Source organism: Corvus kubaryi, unplaced genomic scaffold (genome assembly GCF_017639235.1).
Source record: "Corvus kubaryi isolate FWS band 111438036 unplaced genomic scaffold, C.kubaryi_AGA036_p1.0 74, whole genome shotgun sequence".
NCBI lineage: Eukaryota > Metazoa > Chordata > Aves > Passeriformes > Corvidae > Corvus > Corvus kubaryi.
This window is the reverse complement of record NW_024582061.1, coordinates 12,904,683-12,930,954: the sequence shown is the minus strand read 5'-3', so window position 1 is coordinate 12,930,954 and position 26,272 is coordinate 12,904,683. Positions and strand designations below refer to the sequence as shown.

Sequence of the window (26,272 nt, the reverse complement as noted above, 5' to 3'; positions counted from 1 at the left end):
TAAAGAACTAAAAAAACCCATTCTTTTGTCCATTTCACATTGATACTACACATGTGCATAGAACCAGAAACCCAGCAAGCTCAGCCAAGAGAAGCCAGAGCATTTTTGTCATATGTGCAGCTGGGATTCTCTGAATTTCTACTCTAGAAGGATAAGAAATGCACTAAGTCCCTCTCTGCTCAAGAAAGCATTAGAACTGTTTTTCAGTTTGCCTTCAAGTGTGTTCACAGATTAGAGGGCTGTAACATATTTTAGAAGTTGCACTCCAACATCACATAATTTTAAAAGTTGCCCTCCTGTATGTAATGCAACTTTTAAAAAATGCTCATGGGCGTCAGAAATACTCTACAGCTGATAGTGTCAGCTGCCTATTTTAAGGGAAGATATTTCTTCCTATTAGATGAAGTAATTCAGTCCCCCATAAATCAAGTCAAAGCATAATTAAACTTACTCTAGGTTAAAGTCTTTATATATTAGACAAAGCTTTCATCCAGAGCAGGGAAAAAAAAACCCAAGACAAGCTGAGAAAAGATTTCCAAAGTGTTACCTTCTCCTCTGGCAGACTGGCTGGCAGATTTAGATCTTTGACATTTGGAAACTCTGGCAGCAATGTTCCCAGTTTGGATCTTGGTGAATACGCCACTGTCTGTTTGGTTACTTCTTTTTTTCCTGTTTCGTTGACCCAGGCTGCTCCTTTTTTAGAATACATCACATCATAATACTGGGAGTTTTCTTTCACTGCAATTCCATAATAATGGTACCTGATACATAGAGATGTGTATTTTATAAAGCAGATTGTTTGAAAATTAAAGAAAAATATATGGAGGAAAAGGGCAACCGATAATGCAAGTGATTTCTACAGCAAAATAGACTGAGCAATAGTTTATATATTATTTACAAGCATTGATTCAGCAGCAGAATACTGTGGTAATATATTGAGCTTACAGTTTTCATTCCTTGTGGTAGAAGAAAGGTGACTCTGATGTAGGGCAGGAAAATAATGTACTTCCCTTTTTTAACTTCTTAGTACAGAAATAAAAAGCGTCCTAAAGCTACTTGTTGGCAGAGCTCTGTTGTGCAGCTGCTCCTTTAGTTCAGCAATAAGCAGAGGTACAGACCCTCTGGACTGGCCCTTCTGTTGTTATTTCAGCTCCCTGATTCTCAGGCTGGTGAGGGCTGGTTTGGTCTCTGAAAAGCACGAGTCTTTATTGCAATTGAGCTGATCAGAACAGTTTCAAAAATTGAAAACACTTCAACCAAAAGAGGTGGGGAAAGGGCTTGTGCTGGAAAGCAATGAATGGCAGGAAATGTACAATTCCAATTATTTGCTTCATACCCTAGCATCAGCACTGGGCTTTGATCAGCGAGGGATACCACACAGCACTAACTCTGTCTGTGGAGGCCACACTGGGAATTACAGTGTGGCTGTGCTGCAGAAACAGATTGGTGGCCTCATGGCACAACTTTGTGCTACCACTCAGCTTTATTACAGGTGCCAATGGAAGCGCTGACTATCAAGCAAAACTCTTGCATCAAAGGAGCAAAGGTTATCTTAGTCCTTCTGTAATTTCCTAACTTTTATTTTGGTTTCTCAGCTGTAGGCACCCAACCCATCAGCTAAATTTGTAATGATTACAAAAGGCATCACAAGATTGTATTGCTGGTATACTTCTGCTTCAGCCAAATCCTACACAGACTTTTCAATGATCCTCCACTTCTCTCCTTATAGCCTATCAAAAGCCTATCAGATCATCATGAGACTCTCTTCTGGATCCCACTATGGTGGCGCAAGAAGTTCCGTCTCTGGATGCTTCTTTCACTCTTCAGTCAGCTACTACTTCAGAGTGCTGCCATCAGATCTGTTCACTTGAATAGACACAAATTTGCTTTCGGCTGTTCTACAAAGGTCATCAATGCAATTAGTTAAAGAGTAGCATCTAAGTGATGGTAGTTTAGCTAACCAGTGACTTTTCCTTTTTCCATTCACAGTCATTCACCCACAGATCAGTGCATGTCATAATTCCCAGTAGAAAATGGTGGCAAAGAGCTGGAAGCCCAAACTTTTCTATCAGCAGAGATGGGCTGAGAGGAGGTCTGGGGTGTTGTAGCCAATTTCTAGTACATGGTTCCCTGGCCATACCCACTGAGGACATTCCCTGTTTTCATTAAAAATAAAAGCTGTCTTGAACTCAACATTGGATAATCCAAGTGAAATATCTTAAAACATTACACTGACGTGGTGTAACGTCAGTGATTAATGGAATTTCCTAGCTTCAATACCTGAGAAAGCAACAGTATTGGTTCCAAATTTTCCCATCAGAGCTTAGGTCAAAACATGCATTCTATACAAGAAACCAGGCTTCAGACTAACCTGTTACAGGTAACTAATGGCAAGTTTGTGCTGGGGTTACAGCACCAGCTGTAGAACTTTGGCTTTTTAGCTTGAATGGCAACACTTCCAGCTCTCAGTTAAAGTGCCCAGTTTGGTCCCTCACAGCTGCCAGGCAAGCGCTGCACATAAGAGCCATAAAACTCACACGTGGCCTATGTGTTGCATCTGGGGCAGGGGAACCCAAAAGGAAATGCTGTGGGGAGCCAGCAACACAAATTGCTCAGGGAAGGACAGGAAGACAGAAAAAGTCAGAGCAAGCAGGACTGAAAGGCTTCTATAATATAAACAGGGGTCAGTCTCATATCAAGTTTTGTCTTAAATCGGTGAAGGGAAAAAAACGCAAGCCTGGAAAATGTAGTAGAATTTCACTGTGCAATGTTTAATTCCTGGTATATTGCACTTGGTAGTAAACTGCATAAGAGTTTTCCATGTAGCTTCAAAATCATATAGGCAGCAGTAGCCAAATTAACTCCAAAGTTTTTCTAGATAACTTCTTCTTTCAGTAGTTTTACCATCGCAAAGGGCAAAAACTCACTAGAGTAGTTTATACAGACTCTTTTCCAATTACTTTTTTGTATTTCTATCAGAAAAAAAAAAATCAACTTAATTCAATAAACAGGGTTTGAAATTTTGATATGTAGAATAACAACATGCAGACAACAAAATCATTTTTGTGTTAAAGTGGAATACTTTTTACCCTCATGGATCTGTTATATACAGCACTCCTTGAAAGAAAGAAGCAAAATTCCCTTCACACCATGTAGCTTCCACTGGCTTAACTCACACTTTGTATACCAAATTGAAGAGTTTCAGACTACAGTACAGAAATAAATTGCTTTTTATGTTCAGCTGCCTTCTCACGGCTCACCTGTGGTGGAACTGTTTTTAAGCTCAGTGCCATAGAGAACAGCTGCATGCTTACATCAATAAACCAGCTGCAAACCAGAAAGCTCACAACTGATGAGCAAGAGTATAGCATCATTGTAGCTCTGAACTTTGTAATGCTACAAGGCAGCCGTGCTATAAAAAGACTGAAGGCAGAACAGTGTGAAGTCAGATAATCTTAACCACTTCTGTGGCTGAATTTCCTTTGGCAGTAGCAGGGAAGTGGAACGAGAATAATACTGGCAGCAATCGGTCAGCACAGTTGGTGATAAAGGGACCAAAGTGTTAATGCCTAAAGTAATTTCTTTACGTAACACTTAACTGGAATGCAGTCAGATGTTTCTGAAAACAAAACCAGAGCTCAGTTACAGCTGTGCTGGGTCTGCCAAGGAGAGCATTTATCCTAAAGTACAGCATGCATGTAGCTTCTGTGTGTATGTGACAGAAGCCCCTTATTTGCTAGATGGGGAGCAGAACCATTGCACAAGTGGCATGAAAGGAGTATGTGACCTGAAAGCTGCTCTGACAGGCAGGCAAGTTAGGGAGAAATTGTGAAGAAATATTAAGCCTCACTGACTTGTAGCCTCAGTGAGAGTAAAGAGACAGCTTTTAGAGGTGCAAGACACCTCTAATCAGCAGATCAAGAGCGTCTTGCCCTCTGAGAGACTCCTGGTGCTGTGGGAGGAGCTCTGGTTTGGAAATAAAGGAGTGCTCACTGCTTTAATTAAATGGAAGGACAAGGAACAAAACTGTAGCTGATGTCAGGATGATTTGATTGCTGATAGGGGGTACTCATATGAATGTGTCCACAAAGCAACTTGTGCACACTTTCACTCTTTATGAGGAATCTTTATGAACCTCCACAAAACTTACATTCAGTACTAAATCCTGACACTCTGATTATAGACCTGTCATGCTTTCCTAGTATGCTGTTGGGCTAGCTCAGAATTTCCACCTGAGAGTTTGTCTGGTGGCTTGAAGAGTTACGGCAACTCTGAATTTGCATTTGGGAATGGATTTCAAATCTTCAGTTAGCTGCTTAAATATGTCTGTTCTAGAAAAAGAAAGCTTAGTTACAAAAACTAAGAAAACATCAAGCTGGGGAAAGAACATATTGTCCCATCAAAGAAATACTGCTTGGCATGGACCACTTATTAGAAGAGCACAGTAAATCTATCTTTAATTGCATTTCTTTTAGCGTCTTAGTTTCTTTTTTTCTTTAAAGAGCAGGTCGTTCTAGCTTTAGTATGTAAGCTCAATCCTAATAGCATATTTCATTCTTAGCATTTAGCAATATCGTGTTTTTCAGGCTTTACTTTGAAAGAGAAGCTTTACCAACAAAATTTTGCAAACACACCATCTCACATTTTCATTTCCCTTTCCATAGTATTTTCACTTGTGAGCTATAGATACTACACTTCTGCTACTCTGTAGGATTCTGTGAAAGCTAAGCAAGAAAAGCAGATTTTATTACGTGAAGGGCCTAATGCTTGCCAGAAAAAGATTCAAAGCTACACTGGAAAAATTTCTTTGAGTCCACAAGCAGAAAAAAAGTATAATAACATCACTGTATCCTCTTCATAAATTGGTAAAATCACATCTTATCAACAATTGGAAAACGTCAAATACCCCCGGAAGTGCATTCTTAATTCTGAATCAGTTTCTCATTCTGGAATTAGGATGAACTGTTCTCAGAAAATACCAGCTTTGGGTAAGGCAATAAGCTAATATTTTAGTCCCTAAAGATATGCTGGATTTCATTACACAGGAAAAATGGTGGTTAAACACAGGTTTGTGGACAATTTCAGTTTAGGCCAATGTATGTTCCTACCCAAATTCCAAAGAGCATTCTGACCCTTGTTCTCTAGCCTGAAACATGATGCTAACCAGTTGTTATTTCACAGCCTCCAACAGTAGTTCCATTACTCCTGAGTGCAAATGTCCTTTATGTTGTGTAAAGTGAGCTGAGATGAAAAACAATACAGAAAATATTGCTGATCAAATCAGTATGCTGTTGGCCTCCATTAGACCCCCTTTGCAGGATCACTGCTGAATCTATAAGATAATGTAAAGACTACAATAGAACCTCCATCAAAGTTGGTTTTAAGGCCCCAACTGGACAAATTATTCCCTATTTTCATATGATTCCATTCAGTAAAGCCAGAGCCAGATGGGGCCCTGTGAGAGATGATAATATTACCATACACTGCTTACTTTGATTGGCCTCTGGTTCCCAGTCTTCTTGTTGTTAGTTGTGGAAACTGTTGTCTTATTATCTGCAAATAAATAAAACTTTTATTAAGATAGATGGAAAAGCACATTTACTAATACTTAATTTAATATGAACTTTCAAGACAGAAAATCAGAAAAACTGCACTGTGAAGTCAATAAAATATGTGGTAGGAAAAATCAGAAATAAACTCTTGATTTTTTCCATTACTGAAAGACGGGAAAGAGACTTTAAACTTCACTATAATTCCACTAACTACCATTAATTTAAATACTTGCATAAGTTACTGGAGTAGAACATACTTCCTTAAAAATCTAAGATCAGTTCTGCCTCTAAACTGAGGACTGTAATTAGAATTGGCGTACTATTTATTTATGTCTCTTTGAAGGATCAACAAAGTTCTCTACAGACCTTCACAAACCTGCCACTAAACACTTCTTTTTCTGAAAGATGATTCTCTGAAAAGATTTTGGTATTTGACAGGGGCATCATTTCTACCAAGGAAAACTCATCATGGCATTTGTAAAGATACCTCATAATCAATTTATCCTCTATGGAAAACAAATGGATCTCAGAAACAGCAGGATATCATCAAGAATCCGAACTCTAGTGTGTCAGCAGACATTGAAAGAACATTGCTACTGTAACCCAAAACTTATTCAGTGACAGTTGCATTTAAGGAAATGGATCAGTGAATGTAGATTGTGCCTTCAGTAGTCAGAGCCTCTATCAACCAGGCTAATCCTGATGAAAAAGCTTTGCTGTTGTTGCTGGAAAGGAGATGCTCAGCACCTCACAGGATTGAACCAGATTCTCAGTGGGGTCTGCAGTAGGAGGAAAATTTTTCTGAGAGAACAGTCATGCAACAAAAACTGCAGTAAGCCTTGAAGATTTACTTGCGAAGGAGTTTCTTCCTTTTAAAATTTGTAATCCATTTTAATTGTGGTTTTGTTACATAAATTGCTAAATGCTTCCTCTTTGGGGGGTAGCAGCAACTAATATTAAAGGAAAACAAGCCTTCAAGATGGAATAAAACTGTTCAACTAGGAAAAAAGTCAATTTAAATTGATTAAATAATATAGATTTTTTTTTTTCCCTCCATTAGCCATTTTGCCACCATGACAAATATTTAATCCTGATTGATGACTGAAAGCTTTGGAACACGTATTTAGATCAAAGGGTGCTATATAAATAAAGACATTACAATGTCACATATTTGACCATTTCTTCAGTACTTTTTGGGGGGAGTTTAGCGAAGGTACAACCATCTTCCCTTAGTATCATATAAAAATTGACCTGTGTTAGTTTCCAAGAGCTTTGCACAAGGTGGCTGATGTCAAAAATGCAGCAAAGACTCAGAGTCGCTAGGTTGTTCAGCTTTAATTTCTGGAGCAAAACTTCAGCAAACAGTAAAACACTTTTGTGGAGCTGTGAAAGTTCAGCCTAGCTGTTTGATAAATGAGCAGACAGGCAAGAAGCCCTTCTTTCTTTTTTTGTATGGATTCAATGAAGCCTGCCTAAAGAACACCACATGCTGTTCCAGCTACTGATCTAACATTCCGCAACATCTCAGCCTTCCAAATTCCCTTTAATTACACATTAATCCCACCCCTCTCTCTTTCATTTTCTGCAGACAGGGCTGGGGGCTCCACAAGGCTGTGGGAAAAAAGGCAGTGTTGAAGAACTACTTTCTGAGGATGGTGTTTTTGGGCTAGGGGATTTTTTTAGGGTTGGCTGTGTTGGTTTTTTTGGTTGGTTTTTTGGGGGTTTTCTTGCATCAGTTTTCATTCAGAAAATATCATCCCTCTCCAAAAGCTGCTTTTACAGCAATTGACTTAATATTAGTGATAGTTTTACTCTATTTTTCCTTTTGGAACAGCATCAAACCATATTACTTTCAAGTCTTTCCAGTGGCAGTGAAGTGTTACAATGCACACTGTAAATGCTACTTTATGAACCATATGCTGTGGGAGTTCCTGGGATTTAAATAAATCAGCCAATTTCTACATACCAGGGCAGAGGTGATCAGGAAAAGAGAATAATAATGAAGCAGTTGATCAGATGATCCTTTTTTCTTTTCCTTGTTTCTTTTTCAAATCCAGCACATTTTAAACAAGATACACCTTTCGGAATACATCTTAAAATTATGCATCACTTAAAACACTATTTCCCAGTAATTTACAAAACAAAAAAAAAGAGAACAATCAAGCAAACCTTTGAAAAAGAAGTCAGGACATTTTTATCTAATGCTGTATATGTAAAATATAACATGGTATACTTACACCTAGGTGCTTGTACACATATGCGTGGTTATTAATGTCTGTGTTTGAAACAAAACAAATCATGTACTGAAAGAAGTCTCTGTTCATATAAATGTTTATATTCAGCTATGTTTATGCAAATCTCTGTGCAATGATACTGGTAAAGGCAGGAAGATTTCCCTGAAAGGGGAGAGGAAGTCAGATCAGGCAGGATAAAGTGAAGTTCACTGTGTGCTGAAATCAGTGGAGAGAGAAAAGGCAGAGACCCTAATATGTTTGTTTTTCTTTTAAATTTATCTCATTGTCAGCCTGAAAAATTACTGCACAAATATGTCATTGTTGGTTTATTAACTTTTAAAGACCTATAGACAAAATGTGTTAATTTTACAATTGTGTGGGGAAGGAAGTGGTTCTAATTGTCAGACATGAAAATCCAGGTTTGGATCTGAAAACCAAGTTGGATCATTTTCCTCTCATCATTGCAGTGAAGTTGCACAAGCAGATGAATCAAGACCAGACCATGCACTCTGAGCTGCTTTCTGAATGGGGCCCAGGCCCTGTTCTCACAGCAGTTCTGGATTTTCAAAGAAACAGTGGCAAAAAGATCTCAAGGGTGGTATCCAAGGGAATTCTGGAGTGAATGGATCTTTACCACTGTCCTTCAGTGGAGCTAAAATTTCATCTCACACTCATCCAAAGTGACCATAATTCCAGCTGCTCTGGAAGATCTGCTGAGTAAAAAGGTACAGGTTTTATGCTTTCCAAGTAAAATTTCACCTAAGTTACATGGCAGTTTTGACTGTTAGGCATTATTTTAGGCTAGCTGGCTTTTTGATTTTGAGACAGATGTAGACCAGGAATTTCACACAGAAATAGCTTCTGTCCCTGTTATGTTAGCCTCAGAAAAAAAATGTTTCTGCAATTTCTTTCTCAGTTACTGAACTTCAATCTGTTCTCCTTCTCTTTTCTCTGAACTGTTCTTAAGACATGATCTTGCCTTCTGCCTACAGAAGATCTTCTATGCCTTTCTTGATTAAAACCAATATTATTAAGAACTGCTTTATCTTTTTGCTACTCCACAGTTCTCCTGGTGAGTGCCTAGTGCATACCTAAGATGAAGACAGAAGTCATTACATTATAAAACAACATATATTTAGTTTACATTTTTTTAGGGGACTAGTATATCCAGGTCAGCATTTGTATAACATTTCTGCAGATAGTCCTGACAAATGGTTTTCGGAGTGTCTGTGCAGGTAGATCATATGGGGAGAATACAGGATTTTTATCCCACTTCAGCTTTTTAAACCTAGCAGAGGTGTCTGAATAAACTTGAATTAAATACCTAGTTACTTGTATTTTTGGTCATTCTTAAGGCAATAAAAATAAAATGGGTCACTTGAGCATCTGTGTAAAACATAGAAAGCTTTTGGAGCAACAACAAGAAAAATGCACTTCCTCTGTCAGGGTCGTATTAGAGTCTGCACAATCTATTAACCTTAGGCACTAGTAACTGCAGGAGCTGCTCTGTTACCCACTAACGGCTGCAAGGCTGCATTCCTTCAACCTGATTATTGCCAGCTGTCATTTCTGCCACTGCCTCTCTCCCCACAGCACCAGTACTGCAACATTACAACACAAGCAGATCCAGGCTCAGCTTTAAAATGAAGAATTATAGAATCACAGAATGGCTTGAGTTGGCAGGGACCTTAAAGATCAGCTTATTCCAAACATTCTGCCATAGGCATGGACATTCGGCTTTCACCACTACGCTGTGACCCATCACTCCTCATTGCATTCACTATCCAACTCTGAACTCTGTGTTTCTCAATTTTTCCATCTAAAATCATCTATGATATGTCAAAACAAAACAGGGAAAAGAAATCTTATAAAGCACCTTATGTGTCTGTCTTCATGCAAACAAGTAAGGATGAGAGAAGCCAGAGATGTCTGGAACTTTCAAAGTAATTTTTTTCTTCCCTCCTTTGTCCAAATATTAAATTTTACTATGGGGCAACAGGCAGAGGATGGTTTTTAGAAGTCTTTACACTTGAATAATTTAAATTTCTGCTTTTCACAAGGCATGAACATTTTGTCAGTGCTCTTGATCTAGAAGGGATGCTATTCTTCATTAGTCTTGTTCCTTTCTATTTGACATAATTCTAGTCTTGTTTCTAGAATTTCACAGAGTAGTGAAATAAGATCAAATTAAGTTGCAACCCAGCAATTGCACACTGCCAGAATGAGAAATGGATTCCAGGTTCTGCACTTGCTAGTTCTATGAGGTTCTAGAGAGATTCTGCATACCATGGAATACATTCTCTTTCCTCCCATAACAATTCTTCATAACAGGGCCTGGTTCTGTTAATCTTAATTCAGGCTTCAGGTCCCATATCTAGACAGCATGCTTTTCTTTTATGAAGTCAGGTATAGAAGATGTGTGTTTATTTACTAACTTCTATTGTGGTGTTTCAGTCTTAATACTCTCTGCCATGGCAGCAGCAAAGAAATCAGTGATACCTAACATAGCTTTATTCTCACAGAGAGATGCTTTCCTTATTCTCATTGCTGTGAAACACAAGCAATACTGATGTCCTCGGTCTTGTAAGGATTTTTGGCTCATTCATCTTTGAGCCATTACTTTTCCAGCTGGATCATTTCAGGGTTTCCCCATCAGCTTCAGTGCTTTTCAAAATCCTGCTCTGAGGCAGCCTGTTATATTAACACCTGTGTTAAGAGGGTCCTTTTTGCTCAAAGATGGCTTGGGGCTGATTCAACAACCTATAGTCTTGAGGAAATGGTCAAGAAAACTTGCACCCACTGATTGGAAAGAGCATAATCAAAGTAGTCCAAAATACCATTTCTGTCTCTGAAATCCACCAAGCTGTGCAAACAAAAGCAGAAGAGGTGTGGCTGTGTCTGTGCCTTCTCTACCCCTTGGTTGCTTACTTGCATGGCCAGGAGGGAAGATTGCAATGTACAGGCTCGGTACTCTTGACCGCAGATCTGTTGCCTATTTAGATTCAATAACTTTCCCATTTCTCTCTACTTACTTTCCCAAGTTTTTGAATAGGGCATGGTCTAGCTGTAGGATAAAAACTTGTTTCTAGCACTGATACATCTCAACTGATATTGCAAAGCAAGGCAGAAAAACCTGTGCCCAACCCTGCCTGCTATGAAGATTAGATTCTGTGAGGAGCGCCAACTGAACTGGACTCTTTAGTGAAGCTTGTGAGACCTCTCCTCAAATTCATCTATGTAAAACAATATCCTCCTTCAGCAGCTCCTCTGGCCAGATGGAATTCAGCCTAAGGCACAATCAAACAGATTACTGCGTCCCAACAAAGCTGCAAACACTGAGTGTTCTGCCTCAGATCCTTAGCTGAGCTGTGGCCACTTTTGGTGCTGACTTGCTGAAGCCAAGCAGATCTAAAACCCTGCACAACTCCCCCTGCTCTGTACTGGTGCCAGCACACTGCCTGCCATGACCCAGCCTATCTGTGGGAAAAGGCTGAGCGCCAGGATCCCCGCACTCTGGCAGACCCTGTGCTGTAAGCACAGCCTCTGGGACGTGTTGACAAGGCGTGAGGTAAAGCAGCCCAGGGGCTACTCCATGCTTAAGGCCTAACTGGAAGCCAGATGCTTGAAGTGGCAAAGCCACTAAAAATCCCATTGCTGTAGGGGATTGAGAAAGGAAAAGTCACTCCAGAGAAACTGAGCTGTCCTCCCTGGTTTTCTTACTCCCCAGGCTCAAGGAGAAAAAGGCAGTAGTCAGCAACCTGCAATAATACAAGGGATGAGTGAAGTAGAGCCAAGGGAGCAATGACCTTTCTGACTACACTGTAGGATCACCATTCCCCGCACCAGCATGACTGCTTCTGCAGTACTTGTGTTATTATGGTCTCATCAGGGGAGCTTGGCCTAGAAGGTTCTGAATTGGGAAGAAAACTCATACTGGTGTTAAGTGTCCTTCAGTCAGGAACGCTAGCTGTTAAAAAGGGATGAAGGAAAAGCGAGGACTGCTCAGATAGCACTGACAGACTGATTCAATGCAATAAGAGAAACCACATCCTCGGATTTACATTGATTTTTCCCCCAGTTCTGTTTTTGTATTCAGTGTTGTAGAAATTGCTCATAATAAAGCAAATGCTGTTTTAATCTATCAGAAGAGAGCACTAAGAGTAAATATGGCTTTGCTATACCACTTACTATTGAGGCTACTTAAGAGCAAATTGAGAGTAAAGAAATAAAAAACCACATCTTCAGGAGAAGTATCTCCTTATGAACAACAGCAGGCAATTTCCTGATAGGTGCATTTCAATACAAAGACAAACCAGAATGCAATCACATCACAATGTCGTTATCAATGAGGTTTTAGTAAAGGTCTTGTCTGTCCTTTTCAAACATTAAAATCATACAGTATGACAGCAAGAAACTGTAAATCCTATTTATCCTAGTCATGCTTGGAGGGGCAGTCCTGCCAGCAAAACTTCTGGGCATAGAGACAGTACATTGTGATGAAAAAGGAATCTGGCTGGTACAGCTTGTACCTCCCTGGAGCAAAGTAAACTATTGGGGGAAAAGGGTTCTTTCCTAAGCAATATTACAAGTCTATTGTGGACTTTGCCTTTTATCTAATGAAATGCATTAATTGGAATGTAATTTTCGCTTACAGCAAAGCCAGTCACAACGCAACAAAATTTGTGTGAGCGTGCATCCATATTAAGCCTCTTTAAGATGCCAAAATGATGTAAAAGGACCTCAGATTGGGGAAGAACCGCCCTGAGAAGCGCCAGCAACCTCCGTTTTCCTTTTCAAACATTAATTTATTATTGCTTCTCAAAAGACATGGCAGGAAAGCCCCAAAGGTAAAAAAAAAAAAAAAACCAACCCAACACCGAACCAGACGAGGAAAGTATTTATCCTCCAGGGGGCACAGGGGAGTTGGGAAGAGCTCAGCTTCGTGAGGATGCGAAGTGGTTTCACCACGAGTCAGTCCTTCTGTTCTGGGGGAGGGATATGGCAGGGCCCGGCAGGGGAATTAGCAGGGCACAGTAAATTTAAAGCAGTGAACTGAGGACACGGAGGATGGGAGAGATCGGTGCAGTTGAGGAAGATTACATCTTCGAGGGTCTTGACTAAGAAAGCAGTGTACATACAGGGTCACAAAAGAAACAAAAACAAAAATCAGTGTTGGAAATAAAAGTGAAAGAGAAGCTCAAAGACCTGCCAACCCAGCTAACAGCTGGGCAGAATGGTAGAGCCAGGAGAGCCTTATGGCACCCTCCCACCCCCCACAATAGCTACTGAGGGCTTTGGAAATGCTCAAAACACTCCTGCTTTTTACTTGATTCGGTGAAGGCCCTTATCCAGAATGATTTCGTTTTTGCAATGAAACCCCGTAAGAATGAGAAGTGAGAGTCATCATCCACCATAATTCTTTGCTCAGTGTGTTAATGATCACCAGCGTTTTATGTCAACATGTTGCTCAGGTAAAACCCAAAACAAAGATACATCTGCACAACCTTCCCTGCAGCAGGCAGTGGCAGAACTTGCAGCTGGAAACACCTTAAACTGCTCTCCAAATCCCCAAGGTCCTGGAGCAGAGCCCAAGGCATTCGCAGCACAGGGCTGAGGGGCACAAGGCTGCCGTCCTTTTTAAGTGACCTCAGCAACAGGGCTTTCACTCCTTCTGCCTGAAGGCTAATTCACAGTCTAAACACGTCCACTGTGAGAGAGCTTGTTCTCATATGCAACATTTGATTGTTAATAACTCTGTGACACACCTGCCCTGCCCCACTGTACCTCCCTGTCTTCTCACTGCTTCCATGGAATATTTTCACTTATTCTGCCTCACTTTTGCATGAAATCAAAATATAAAATGCTTGGCTGTCTACAGTAAGAGGAGGAGTTTAACACTGAACTCTCCACTTAATGCTGAGCTGTAACCAGCAAATTCACAGGGCCCTCCCTAATTACTATTTAGTTAAGGTATATAAAAGAATGCTGGGTCCTGTCTTTTGCAGACAATAAAGAGTACTGTAATGACAGGCTAGGTAGCACAGCACATTGGCAAATGCTGGTATAGATAAAACTGGCATTTTTGCATGCTAAATGAGTGAGTGAAACACGAAAATCTTGACTAACAAAGTTACAACTCCCTTTGTCATATGAGAATATATCAATTAATAGCCATGCTAATTTTATGTATACTTTATGTGGCTTAAGAGTACAGGCTGCTTTTTAAGAGCTGTTTATTTATACAGTATTTCTCTTCTTTGCTCTTCTTGTTCCTTTAATTGCTATTAGCTTGGCTTCCTATGAAAACAGTCTGTATTACTGTCTCTCTGTTAATCTCTCTACTCCCCAGACCAATTTTGGTTTCATTAATGCAATATTAACAACTGTCTGATGTTCAGTCCTTGTCCTAGAAATTTAATAGGAAACACTGTTACTTCTTACAGTTTGTTTTAATGTGCTGAACTCCACATCGATCTAAAAACTACCAGTCTGTTAAAGAAAAAGCCTGAATATTTAACATTGCCCACAGAGCTAAAGTTCAGAGATGAATTATAAATTCAGTGTGGTCTACTGAAAGGTGAACTGTCTACTATTTCACAGAACAACTACCTCCTTTCTCTGGAGGAGATGACAGCTGCAAGGCTCCTGATGTTTCCCAATGAAGACAAACATGTCCAGGGTTTCTGTTTCAGAAGCTAAGTTCAGAATTCCTTAGATAGCACCTATTTCACTGCACTGCTTCAACTGCCTCCAAGACATTTATGCAGCTCACCTTGCCAATATGGTATGTAAGTCACATAATAACAAACGTTGGCTAAAACTACACCCATGTACCTGCTCCAAAGGAGAAGCTGGCTGCAAGCTGTTGAGAGAATGGAGATGTGCCTTGCAGATCTTCATGCCTGTGCAGTACATTTTGTTAGCAGTAACAGGCTGGAAAGGATCAGTGGGGTCTGCTCAGGTTCTGCAGATGGAGAAGCTGATTTCATGTCAATATTTGCCCCACTGTTGTCAGAAGTTCCTGGACATACCAGTGCAGAAGTGCCAGTTCCCAGAGGCAAAAGTAATGGCCACTCAAAGTACTAGTGTGAAACAGTACCGTGATGTAGGGCTTCCTTCCTCTCCACAAAAAGGTAAAAATTTCATGCCTCACTGCTTCAGAACTCTATTGCAACCAAGAGGAAAACACTTGGATCACAGCACATGAAAAATATATTGGAATGCCACGATTTTTGGGTGGAAGTCATAGTACCTGTCCTGCTAGGTCAAGAGATTCCTACCAATGAGCAGGTCTATGTATGAGAGGCAGGAGAGAAGGGGGATGAAGTATTAAACAGTGTAACAAAACTGCCACATACTGATAAATGGTAGAATCCCTGGTAAATTTATGTTCTGATGGAATAATTCTGGAATATTTACTCTCTACAATATACAGAAGTTTTTAGCAGCAGCAGAAGTAGCATTGTGTAAGTTTGAGCCTAGTTCCAAATACGTGAGCCTGCATGAAATCTGTTTCTTATTTTCACTGTTCCTAAATTACATGTTGCCACTATACTTACCACTTGGTAGCAATAATATGTACAATGAACAACTTCACTCACACTTTTGCAGTGTATTTAAACAGAAACCTGACACAGAATCTACTGAGCCGTGCAGGTCTTCAAGACACAACAAACATAATAATGTTACAACATGGTACACTTTACTTTCCTTGCCAAGCTGCCTGCCTAAAGATGCACTATAGAAAATGTCACCTCATTAAATATATTCTTCACCTACTCTTTACACTTCTAGGCACTTACCCTAGAAGCATTTTTCCTTCTTTGAATACCCAGCACTTCTATAGAACAAATGTTGCAAACACTAAAAGAGACCAGCTTGCGGGACAATTGGCTTCAGATTCATGCTTGCAAGCATTTCAAAAGCAGTGACAAACTGTACACTTTGGGGTTTTTTTCCACAACTGACAAGTTTTAAAGGCTTGTGACACAGTTTACAGTAGAATTTCAGTTTTAAATATCATCCTGTTTTTCACTGAGAAGAAAATATCACCTGACCGGTAAATCCAAAATACAAACTTTATGTAACCTTCTAGCCAGCTATTAACATCTGCTGTTGGTGTGGAGCATAAGAGCTTTACTGCTCACACCAGATGATGCACAGCAGTGTCTGTGCTAAGAGTGCATCTCCACTGTGAAGCTGGAGTTAACCTCAGTGGCTCCTACTACAGCAGGATTAGAAAGGGAAGCACAAGGAATCAGTGAAAAGATAACTTGGATAACTGGGCACCCTGTACCTGCAGTGCTCACAAAAGCAGCTAGATGCTTTCTGGACTTTCATATCTGGAGGCATTGTACTCCACCATGTGAATTTGCCACATCATTTGATATCATTAACTCAGAGATGTCCATATCATGCTTGCAAGAACGGCACAGACTAGCTCTAGAATTCAATTTTACCCTTCTGTTTTTAAAAATTACACATTTGTTTAAGCAGTGCAGGTCATAATGCAGATGTGTTTACACTGGCTTGTATTCCACTTCCAATCCAGCTTTAACTGCCAATACTGTGTACCATGTCACTGTCAGCTTGGCTGGAAACTGACATTCTCTGGAGCCTATCCATGGTTAGAAATTATTCCAACCATCAAAATACTTAAAATCTTAGCCTTTGTCCAATAACTTGAATACACAAGAGATTTCATTCATATACCTTTGTCTCTAACAGTATAAGAAGATTTAATTCTTTTCAATAATACAAATTCACCTGAACCAGGTGAGATTTTAAGGTGTCATACTGCAGTTTAGACTTACCTTCCCAAAGCTGGCAGCATTAACAGGTTGTGTGTCATTTTTCTCACAGAAGTCCAAGTAATGCATGTAGAGAGCACTTCGAGGAATGCAAACACCTTCTGCAATCTCATAGTTCTCCTCCAGCCTTAAAAAGCAAATATCAAACAGAGAGAACTGCAAGTATGTTGGATGTCCTGTATGGTAAACAGTATACAAAGCTTCACGTTTTAAGGCCAAACATGCTGACTTCCACTTGTCTACTAAATTTTCTCTGCTCTGTTCCTAAGTGCTCCTTCCAATTCACTCCCATAATACTTGCTTGCTTCACTTGGTTCATACTTGCTATCAAAAACCATAGGCTCTGAGTTCTCAGCAATCTGTTATACCCTGAAAGCATCCTGCAGTAAACAAATATATGTCCAGCTATGAAACAGTAAATATTCACTAAGGGGAAGCATGCTCTCCTTCTTTACAGAACACATCACCTTTGGTTCATCACACTCTTTTCACTCCTGTCCTGCTGCAAAATTGCTTACCTTGAGGAAGCAGGTGTGGCTAAAGCAAGTAATTTGCAAATACACAGGAGTGTCCACAAAATCTTATTGTGTAATATTTTCTTGCTATTGTTCATGGGCAAAGTGAAAAAACAAAAAGAAACCACAATCTGAATACAATGCTGAAAAAAACCCAGTGAAATAACATCCTCTTCTACCTTTTAGAAACAATCATCATTTGTTTATACATGCAAATATACAACTATAAAATTTTAAATTATATGTCAAATGTATGAGTAGGCATATGCTTTATCTTTAAAGCTTTAAGCTGGTCTAATGATAAATCTAAAGATTAGAAGAAACGTTCCTTTGAAATGCCATTTTTATGACTGCTGACCCAAAAATGTTCAGGAGATATTTACATACACACTTGACATTAAACCATAATTAATCTTGTCGTTGATGGTGTCAGTCATAGTCAACTACAGTTACATGTGTGCTTGTCTGCCTTGCTGGGTAAGGGAAGAAGTTAGGTGCAACTTCCTCTTAATTGTATTAAAAAATAAATACTTGCAGTTTTACAGCAAATAATAATAACCAAAATAATTATTATCAAAATAATAATCAAAAAGCTTGCAGTTTTACAGCAAATAATCCCCTGCCATTTGATGACTGTAGAACACCTTCCAAATATCTAGTTTCTCTCCCTCATTGCCTTTTTCAGGCCCTACCTACCTTCCATTTCAGTTATCGTGATCATTTGTGACTGCAAACTATTTTAATAAGATATCCGGCTAGATGAATGGAATCAGTTTGTATGGGCAACATCTATTCTTCCCTGGTTTCTACAGAAATATCATCATGGCATCTTTCCTCAATTTCATAGTGCTCTAACAAAACCTCCTTTCAAAACCTGGAGAGTTCGTTTGTATACTATAGCTGCTAATTGGAATGTCAGCTTCCGTGACCAAGACAGGACAGAAAGAAAAGCAGTTAATTATTTCTCTTCATATCTGATGAATTTTTCTCTTTTTCTCCTCTCTTTCACAGAGAGTCATTAGTCTGACACTGAACAATGCCCCATTATACCTGAACTTTTTTTTAATGATCAAAATCCCATCTTGCTCCACTTCTTTTATTTTCCTGTCTTTTATTTAACAACTTTATCATATTTTGAATCCAGCTGCATTCTAGAGTATTGTAGAAAAATAATGAATGCAATATTCAACCTAACAATTCATTACCAGTTACAAAATATAAGTATATATAAATACATATATAAACATTTTAAATGTTATAATAAAGCCCTGTGAAATTCAGTAGTTCACAATGAGACCTTTTGTACCACTACAGTATAGGAATAAAGTCCCTAATCCTTCCACAGGAATGAGAGTTTATCTGTCCCTGTTACTGCTTCCCTCCATATACACTTACATAGCTCTAGATTAAATGAGATTATTCTATATCAGAGTCATGTCTGTAGTGTTGTTAAAGATTTATTTTTATATCAACACTACAGAACAACCATGATGTTAACCACTGTTAATCACACAGAAGATTCTGGAACACGTTAATTTTGATTGAACATTGTATAAGAAAGCACGAATCTGGGGAGAATCCATTCCCTAGCTATGCTTTACCTTCCTCTTTTTAAATTCTTTTTATAAATGTTGCAGAAAATAGAATAGTTTTGTTGACTTTTGCTTCACAGTACTGTTATTATTCAGAGTACCTACACTGGAAGCCACCAAACTGCGTGGGATTAGGTTATCTGTACTTTGAATAATTCTGTGTTTGGGGAAGTAAACACACACACCAAAGTGAAGTGAAATAAAGTTTCACACTTACACCTTGGTCAACCAGTTCACCCCTGAAATAAACACGTGCATTTCAGAGCCAAGCTATAGCTTTATGATGATAACGAGCACAGGCTCATGGGATAAGCACGGAATACTAGGTATTGCTATATTCATGCCTTAACAGTTAAATTCAAGCTCATGTAGCTTCCCAAATTATGATGTATTTGGCAGTTTCCTCAATTATGATGTATTTGGCAGTAATGCTACGTTTACCAGGCCTTTCACTTCATTTTGTGTCATCAATGAAACAAAACAAAAGCATCATTCCTGTTTCCAGGAAAAGGCTATTTAGCCAGGCTGACAGTCATCCAGACACGATTCTTGGCTTCTTCAGCTGTTCTTCATCTTCCACATTTAAAATGTTCAACATATTTCACCTTTGAAGAGGCACAAACATTAAGGATAGCTCCCCATGGGATTGATATAATTTGCCCTTTTCAGCAAGATGCCAGAAAAGGAATAACTAATAAAGTTGATGGCAATATGAACCATGCAAAAAAAAGTACATATTTCCCTTATGTCTTTGCTATGCTTTCTTCCTCTCCTTTTTCATTGCAACTGACATTTCCTCAGTTTCTGTTTTCCAACACTCCATTGCCTTCACTAGCTCTAAATGGTAGTAGCATCTACCAGTACAAACATGACCAGTTTTAATTTGGCAGACACCAGATGCTGCAGACAATTGTGAGGTGTCCATTTGCCAGAACAAGGGCAGTTTGGTACTGTATCCTGAAAACTGCTCAGTAATTTACCCCATCACTTCCACCTCTAGAATCCAGCCCAGAGATTGTTGTTAGAAGACAGGACGCATGCTTGCCCAAGGAATATTCAGATACATTTTTTAGTCTTCCCTGTGTGTGCAAATACTTGTTGTGACGCCTGATGTTCTGCTTTTGGCTGAGAAAGGTTATTTTTTTTCCTATTGGCTGGCACTGCGCTGTGTTTTGGGTTTAGTATGTGAGTAATGTTGATAACACACTGATGTTTTAGGTGTTGCTAAGTTGTGCTTACCCCAAGTCAAGGACTCTCCAGTCTCCCACGCTGTGCCAGAGAGGAGCACAAGAAGCTGGGGGTGCCCACAACCAAGACAGCTGCCCTGAACAGGCCAAAGGAATACTCCATACCATGGAACATCATACTCAGCACATAATCTGGGGGGAGTTGGCTGTGAGGTGCTGATCACTGCTCAGGGATGGGCTGGGCCTTGGTCAGCAGGTGGTGTGCAACTGCACTGTGCATCGCTTGTTTTTTCTTGGGGTTTATTACTCTTTTTCCTTTTAATTAACACTATTATTACTATTATTATTATTATTATCATCATCATCTTATTTTACTTTAATTATTCATCTGTCCTTATCTCAGCCCACGGGTTTTACCTTTTTCCAACTCTCCTTCCCATCCCACTGGGAGCAGGGAAGGGGAAGAAGTGAGCGAGCAGCTGGTGTGGTATTTACTTGTTGGCTGAGGTTTGACCACCACACCTGAGCAGGCAAAACTGTCCAACATGGAAAGCTAACCCTTCAGGAAGTACTCTGTGCAGCACTTCTACAGTGCTGATCACAGCAGTTTACCAACCCACGGGTTGCTGGGTGCTACTGCAGTACAAATAACCTGATGCTAATGTGTCTGACTTCCCAAACAGTGGAAACTGCTCATCTTCACACAAAATGAGCTTGCTACTTTAGCAGTTTGACCATAACTTTTGAGCTTCTCATTTTACTTAGTATATCAATTTCTCCAGGAAATACCAATTCAAAGCTGCAGTACATATGTTGAAAAGCATATGGAAACTACCAGAAAACTGTTCTGTGGGTATGGCTAGTAAGCTGGGAAACTTTTTACCTACATGTGTGTTAATAAATCAGCCAATTGTATAATTCAGTTTGACAGCAGCTAAAGATTTTAAACATGGAAACTTACTTGCTTTCTGTTACCTCATGGAATTTTGCGTGGAAAATGAACGGAGGAAATTGCAGATGCTCCAGAAGACTCAAAGGGGAGAATATTTGACCTACCTCAACATGTAAGAAACATAATACCACAGACAGGTAGTAAAACCAGTACACTACCAAGACAGAAAGGAAGAAGCTGTAAGCAGCCTTTTCAGAACCAAAATTCTATGATTCTACTGCAAACACTGCTGAATAAGCATTAGTGTGCACAGTACATTCCAGCGGGGCTCAATATCCCAGGAGTTTAAGGATTTAGTAACCTTTTTGACTGACGAAGCTTGAGAGTATTTGGCAAAAGACTGTTGACAGTATTTGCCTGTTTTCTGTTGGGAACAGTATCACTGGATGTTCTAGTTAATGCTGGCTTCTTGGCTACCACATTATTTGCTCCTGTGGAAAAGACTCTTAACTGACTTCACTGCAAAATAAACACTGCTCTGAATCTGAGACTGGTAAGACCTGCTTGCTGCTTTATTTTAGCTAGATAGTTCTTTAGTATCCTTTTTGAACTGTGTTGAAGTTGTGGGAGTGAATAACGAAAAAAAATACCAGTATGACATTTCATTATTATAAATTTTCTGTCTGTAGCCACTTCCTTTCCTGAGAGTCTGTTAAAGAAAAGTCATTCACTTTTCTTGAACTTCTGAAAAACAGGACTTCTGTGATACAAATAGGTACAAAGAAACAATAGCTCCAAACTACATGGCTTTATTTATATTTGTCCATCTCATTGTTTACATGGAAAGTGTCTGTAAGTTTCTGAATACTGGCAGCAACCTATTCAAAATCAACCCACAGGTCTCGAGGTTTTTTGGTCTAAAAACCTCACCAATCAACTTTAAAAAGAAAATATAGAATAAATAATCCAAATCATCTTTATGCATTCATAATCATTACGTGATTCACAGAATCATGTAATTTAACAGGAAGGAAAACAGAGTAAAATACACTGAATGAATTATTCTTTGCTGGCTTTTTCAGTGAAATCTCCCAAGAGACTGACAGAAGCAGAGAAAGAACTTTGCTAACATTTTGCTTTAAAAACCCCACATTTTTTACCAATAATCTTATCTTTTCATTCAGAAAACTACGAGAAGTACTTCAGGTACTTTTAGGTAAAGGCCTTTCTTTAAAAAGGCTTAAAACAAGCTGAGGACTGTGGGATTTCAGATAAGCATGCTCAGAGGCTTCTCTGTAACAGAGCTCTGTTCTCCAGATACATGGAACCTCCCAAAAGATACTTGATCACATACAACATTAAGAAACTTAAACAAGAGTTGAAAACCTAAATTAAGGCAAAAGTCAAAAAAGATCTAAGAGATGACCTCTAGCAAGGGATGTCAGAATTACAGGTACACATTACAGAACATGCAGACTAAAATACATCTGCAAATCACTGGGAACAGCACTTGTTTATTTTTTATAGCACTGTAGACTAACTCACAAATTATCCTCTCTCTCTTCCTAATTACCCTTCCTTTTTTTCTCCTCACTGACTTTGCAAGGGGATTTTGACAAATTAATCAAACCTCAAACTCTTTCCTTTTGTTGTCTTCTACATTAAATTACAGAGATCTCATGTCAGTAAAACAGTCAGTAAGGGTGGGCTTCATCCGACACTGAAACAAATGTGAGTCTCGAAAAAAATTCTCAGTACTAGTTTTCTTTTTGTAATGAATGTAACAATGATGACAAACCACAAATAATCAGCTGGCAAGGTGGCAAATATCTATGCCAAGTAGATAATCTAAACTTTATCAGAGGTTTCCTCTGTTCAAAGAAATCCTGTAAGACATTTGTTGAGAAATGCTGTACAGGTTACTAACAGGCACATTAAACACTTACAGTGAAAGTATCTTTAGAACTGTCTAAGATGGCCAAGAGCTCTATTCTCTTCATCTGGAAAATGCATCATTAAAAACACTAATAGATTTTCTTGATTTTTTTAAAAGGCATCTTACCATTGCAGTGTAGCTGGAGTTGAATGCGGTTTTGATGCTCTATTATTTTCTTTTTCCTCATCTGTTAAGAAACAAACAAAAAAATGCTATGTAATTTCATCAGGAATTTCTCAGGAATTCATGAACCATTTTTTTAAAAAGAAGTTTTGAATGGTAAGAATTTTTTAAAAAAATAACTCAAATAATTTTTAAAAATCTAAAATGTTCTCAAGTGCCAAAACTTTCTCAAGATATTGGCTGAATTTTGGAAATGTAAATAATGATGTTTCCTAAACTACCATCTGTAGATACTGCTTAAGGCAATAAACCATGCAAGTATCACTCATAGCAGGAGCAGAGTGATGCCTAGTAATAGTGACATTGAAAAAGATAAAATTTATATGAAAAAAAGTAACTCTTAGATCTCTAGCAGCATGTCAGAACATGCAAACAGTTTCAATCATTCCAAGGGAACTGTTGCATTACCCAAGTTTTATATTAGATAAGGCATTTAAAATAATGGGGTACACCCATTGTTTGATCCTAACATAAGGTATATACTAGATGTTTATAAATTTACAGAGATTAATTCTGAATGAGAAGTGTATATTCTGTAATACACTTTATTTCTTTCTGTGTGATTTCTCTGATAATATTCCCCATTAACTGCTTCCGAGACAACTCTGATTTGCTGACTTTCCAAAAACTTGGATAAAAGATGAATAAAGAAAAAGATAATTAAAATTAAACTTCAGATATTGGATTCTTCCTACTTTGCATTTGTTCTTTTGAAACAATTTAGGAATATGCATAGAATAATTCCGATTAAATTGTGTTTTGTTAAACGTATGAAACATTCCTTGGTGAAAGCTGAGTGGAGCACAATCAGCAGCTCCAGAAGGGTATTCTTTGGCAAACACTGCTGTATCAAACACATTTTGAGATTTTAACAACTTTTTCCTCGATGAAGCCATTCGGCATAGATGGCTTTGATACCTAAACAGTGAGGTAAACCTGTACACCACGCTGCAAGTTTTCATGTAATTAACTTTTAGGAGTTATTTAAGCGAGGCTTTAGGATGCTGGATCTTATGGGAGCCGGGCTATCTCCTCTGAACATCAGACCCTCTTGGGAGGCCTTTTTGTGCTGTCCCGGGAACCCACGCACATGAACAACACCCCACCTAGCAAGGCTCAGTCTGCAGCCCTCGTCGCCCAGGATCTCCTGCATCCCTCACGGGAAGCTGTGCTAACCGAGCATCCTCCATCCTGCGGCCGCTGCCCTGAGCGTCGGCAAATCCATTCCGCAGCTCCCCACGGACCCCCAGCGCAGCCCCCCTTCTGCATCTGCATGACAATGGGCCCCTAATTATTGGGCCGCGCACTCCCTCCCTGCCTTTCAGGGCCCGCCTTTATTCAGCGCACAGGACCAACATACACATCTCAAATCACTTTTAAATTGTGGGTTTCATTTGTTTTTTCCTAAACAGGCGGTCGGCGTGCAGCAAACCCGGGCACACGGGGCCTGAATGCCGAGCGGCCGTGGCTGCCGCCCCGCACGAGCAAGGACCTGGCATGGGATGGCTTCCACCTGTGCTAACGTGACTCATTTTCCCTCTGGACACGTGACAGGCATCAGACATCAAGTCAATATCCAAGTTACACAATATTAGAGTCTCTGCACCCCTTCCATTCCTCCCCCAGCTGTTTTTCACTTGCACTAAGAAGGAGCACCTGCTTTACCTAACCTGCCCTCAGACACACTTCACACCAGCTGTACTCAGCTCCTCCCACGTAAGGATTTGTTTTAACAACACAAACTAACAATTAGGTCATAAACTGCAATTTATGTCTCCCTCCTCAACTATGTTTGCTTCCTGTGGATCCTTCTTGAAGACTCTTCAGGATCCTCCACTAACTGCCCCTTCTCCAAGAAGGAGAAGGATGGACTTCAACCATAACTCCAAAAATTTCTTTAAGCATTATTTCCCAGAGAATATTACCCATCGAACAACTGGATTTTCAACAAAGCTAAATTTTTCACAGTTACTGCTTGTCTCCCCAAAATCTCTGTACAAGAAAACAGTGCAACTTTGTTTTCTGCCAGTGGACCAGCTGTCAGCCAAACTTTCACTTTTCTATTAAAAAGATGGAAAGAACTGCACATAGTACAGGAATCGATGGGACCTAGAAATACAAGCTTTCAGTATTACATATACAAGCACTTAATTCTACCTTGTATAGTTTAACAATACAATCTCATCAGATAACTGACTAGCAGAATATAATAAATATCCCTATTCTTTATATTTTAGCTGGCAGCAGGGCACCTAATGGCATCCAGATCGAGCAGAGAATATTTAACTCTTGACTCAGGTCTGATCCTAGATCACTTCATCTAGCATGAAAGAGGCAAGAGAAAACTGCATTTCTTACTTTTTGGCCTGTCATTTTATCAATTCACATTAAAACAACACTGTAGATTAAAATGAACTCATACCTTTAAAAATTCAGTACTTTTTAAATCAAATCTATTTTGTAGGAAAAGGAAATAAAGTCACTGAAAATAAGTCTTGCTTTGAGGCACTGTCAAAGAAGAGACATGACAATTCTTCTCTGACAAATCCAAAAGGGCTTGAAGTCACAAGGAAAAATCTTGTTCCTAATTCACAGATGCAGGTGTTCACACACAGCACCTCAGGGAGAAACCCATCTAGTGTGCTCTGCCAGTAGGAGGACTACCAGTATCCCAAGGAAAGGTGTCCTCAAGGTACCTGATTAAGTGGAAAACCTGGTACTCATCCCAAACTGAATGCAGGTATTAGCTTAGACAATTGCAAGTAAAACTCTCAGCATAGAAGGGACCTTCAAACATAATAAAACCAGGGAACATTGATGTTCTAGAAAAACAGTATTTGTTGGTTCCCAGATACATCAGAGAATCTTCCTCTTCCCAAACTCCATGAAAGTTTCTCTGCTAACAGCTCCATCTTACTTTCAAAATTCTGTTTCAAAGCCGCTCAGGTAGAGCCCTGTTTGTATCTTGTGCATGTTTGCATCCTTGTGGCTTTCCCACAGCTCTCAATGGTATCCTCTAACTTTTGCTCTCTGATTCTAGGTACAGCTCAAGGGATTTCTTGCTTCTTGCTGCAAGACATGAAGACAACAGGAGCTGTGCTCAGCAGCTTTGAGCCTGCTGCCTTAAACACAGTGAGTGGAGCAATCCAAAGCGAAGACACACCTTTTTCTAAAGTGTTGATGTTAGTCTGTCATAACTAAAATGGAGCTAAGTTCTTCTTTCCACTGTGGAGGTAATTGGAGAGCCCTGTACTTTCCTGTGCTGCCTGCATGTGTCTCAAAACCACTAAGGAGCTAACATGCTGTTAGTATCTTTATATGGATAAAATCCTTCCCTTAGTTCAGGTAGCTCCACATTTTTCAGAGGAATT

The 26,272-nt window shown here is 39.4% G+C and overlaps 1 protein-coding gene across 3 annotated transcripts in view; it reads right to left on the bottom strand.

The window, feature by feature from the left end:
• Positions 1-26,272, bottom strand: part of RFX4 (regulatory factor X4) — an 87,677-nt gene that overhangs the window by 38,275 nt on the left and 23,130 nt on the right. For 2 of the 3 annotated variants that reach the window (XM_042051053.1, XM_042051054.1), the window contains exons 3-6: positions 22,845-22,905; positions 16,600-16,723; positions 5,492-5,553; positions 548-761 (exon numbers count right to left, since the gene is read on the bottom strand). In XM_042051053.1, coding sequence (XP_041906987.1) covers positions 548-761; positions 5,492-5,553; positions 16,600-16,723; positions 22,845-22,905 — 461 coding nt within the window. Of the gene's footprint in view, positions 1-547; positions 762-5,491; positions 5,554-16,599; positions 16,753-22,844; positions 22,906-26,272 lie in introns of those variants that run through there. The other variant, XM_042051055.1, reaches the window with a different exon arrangement.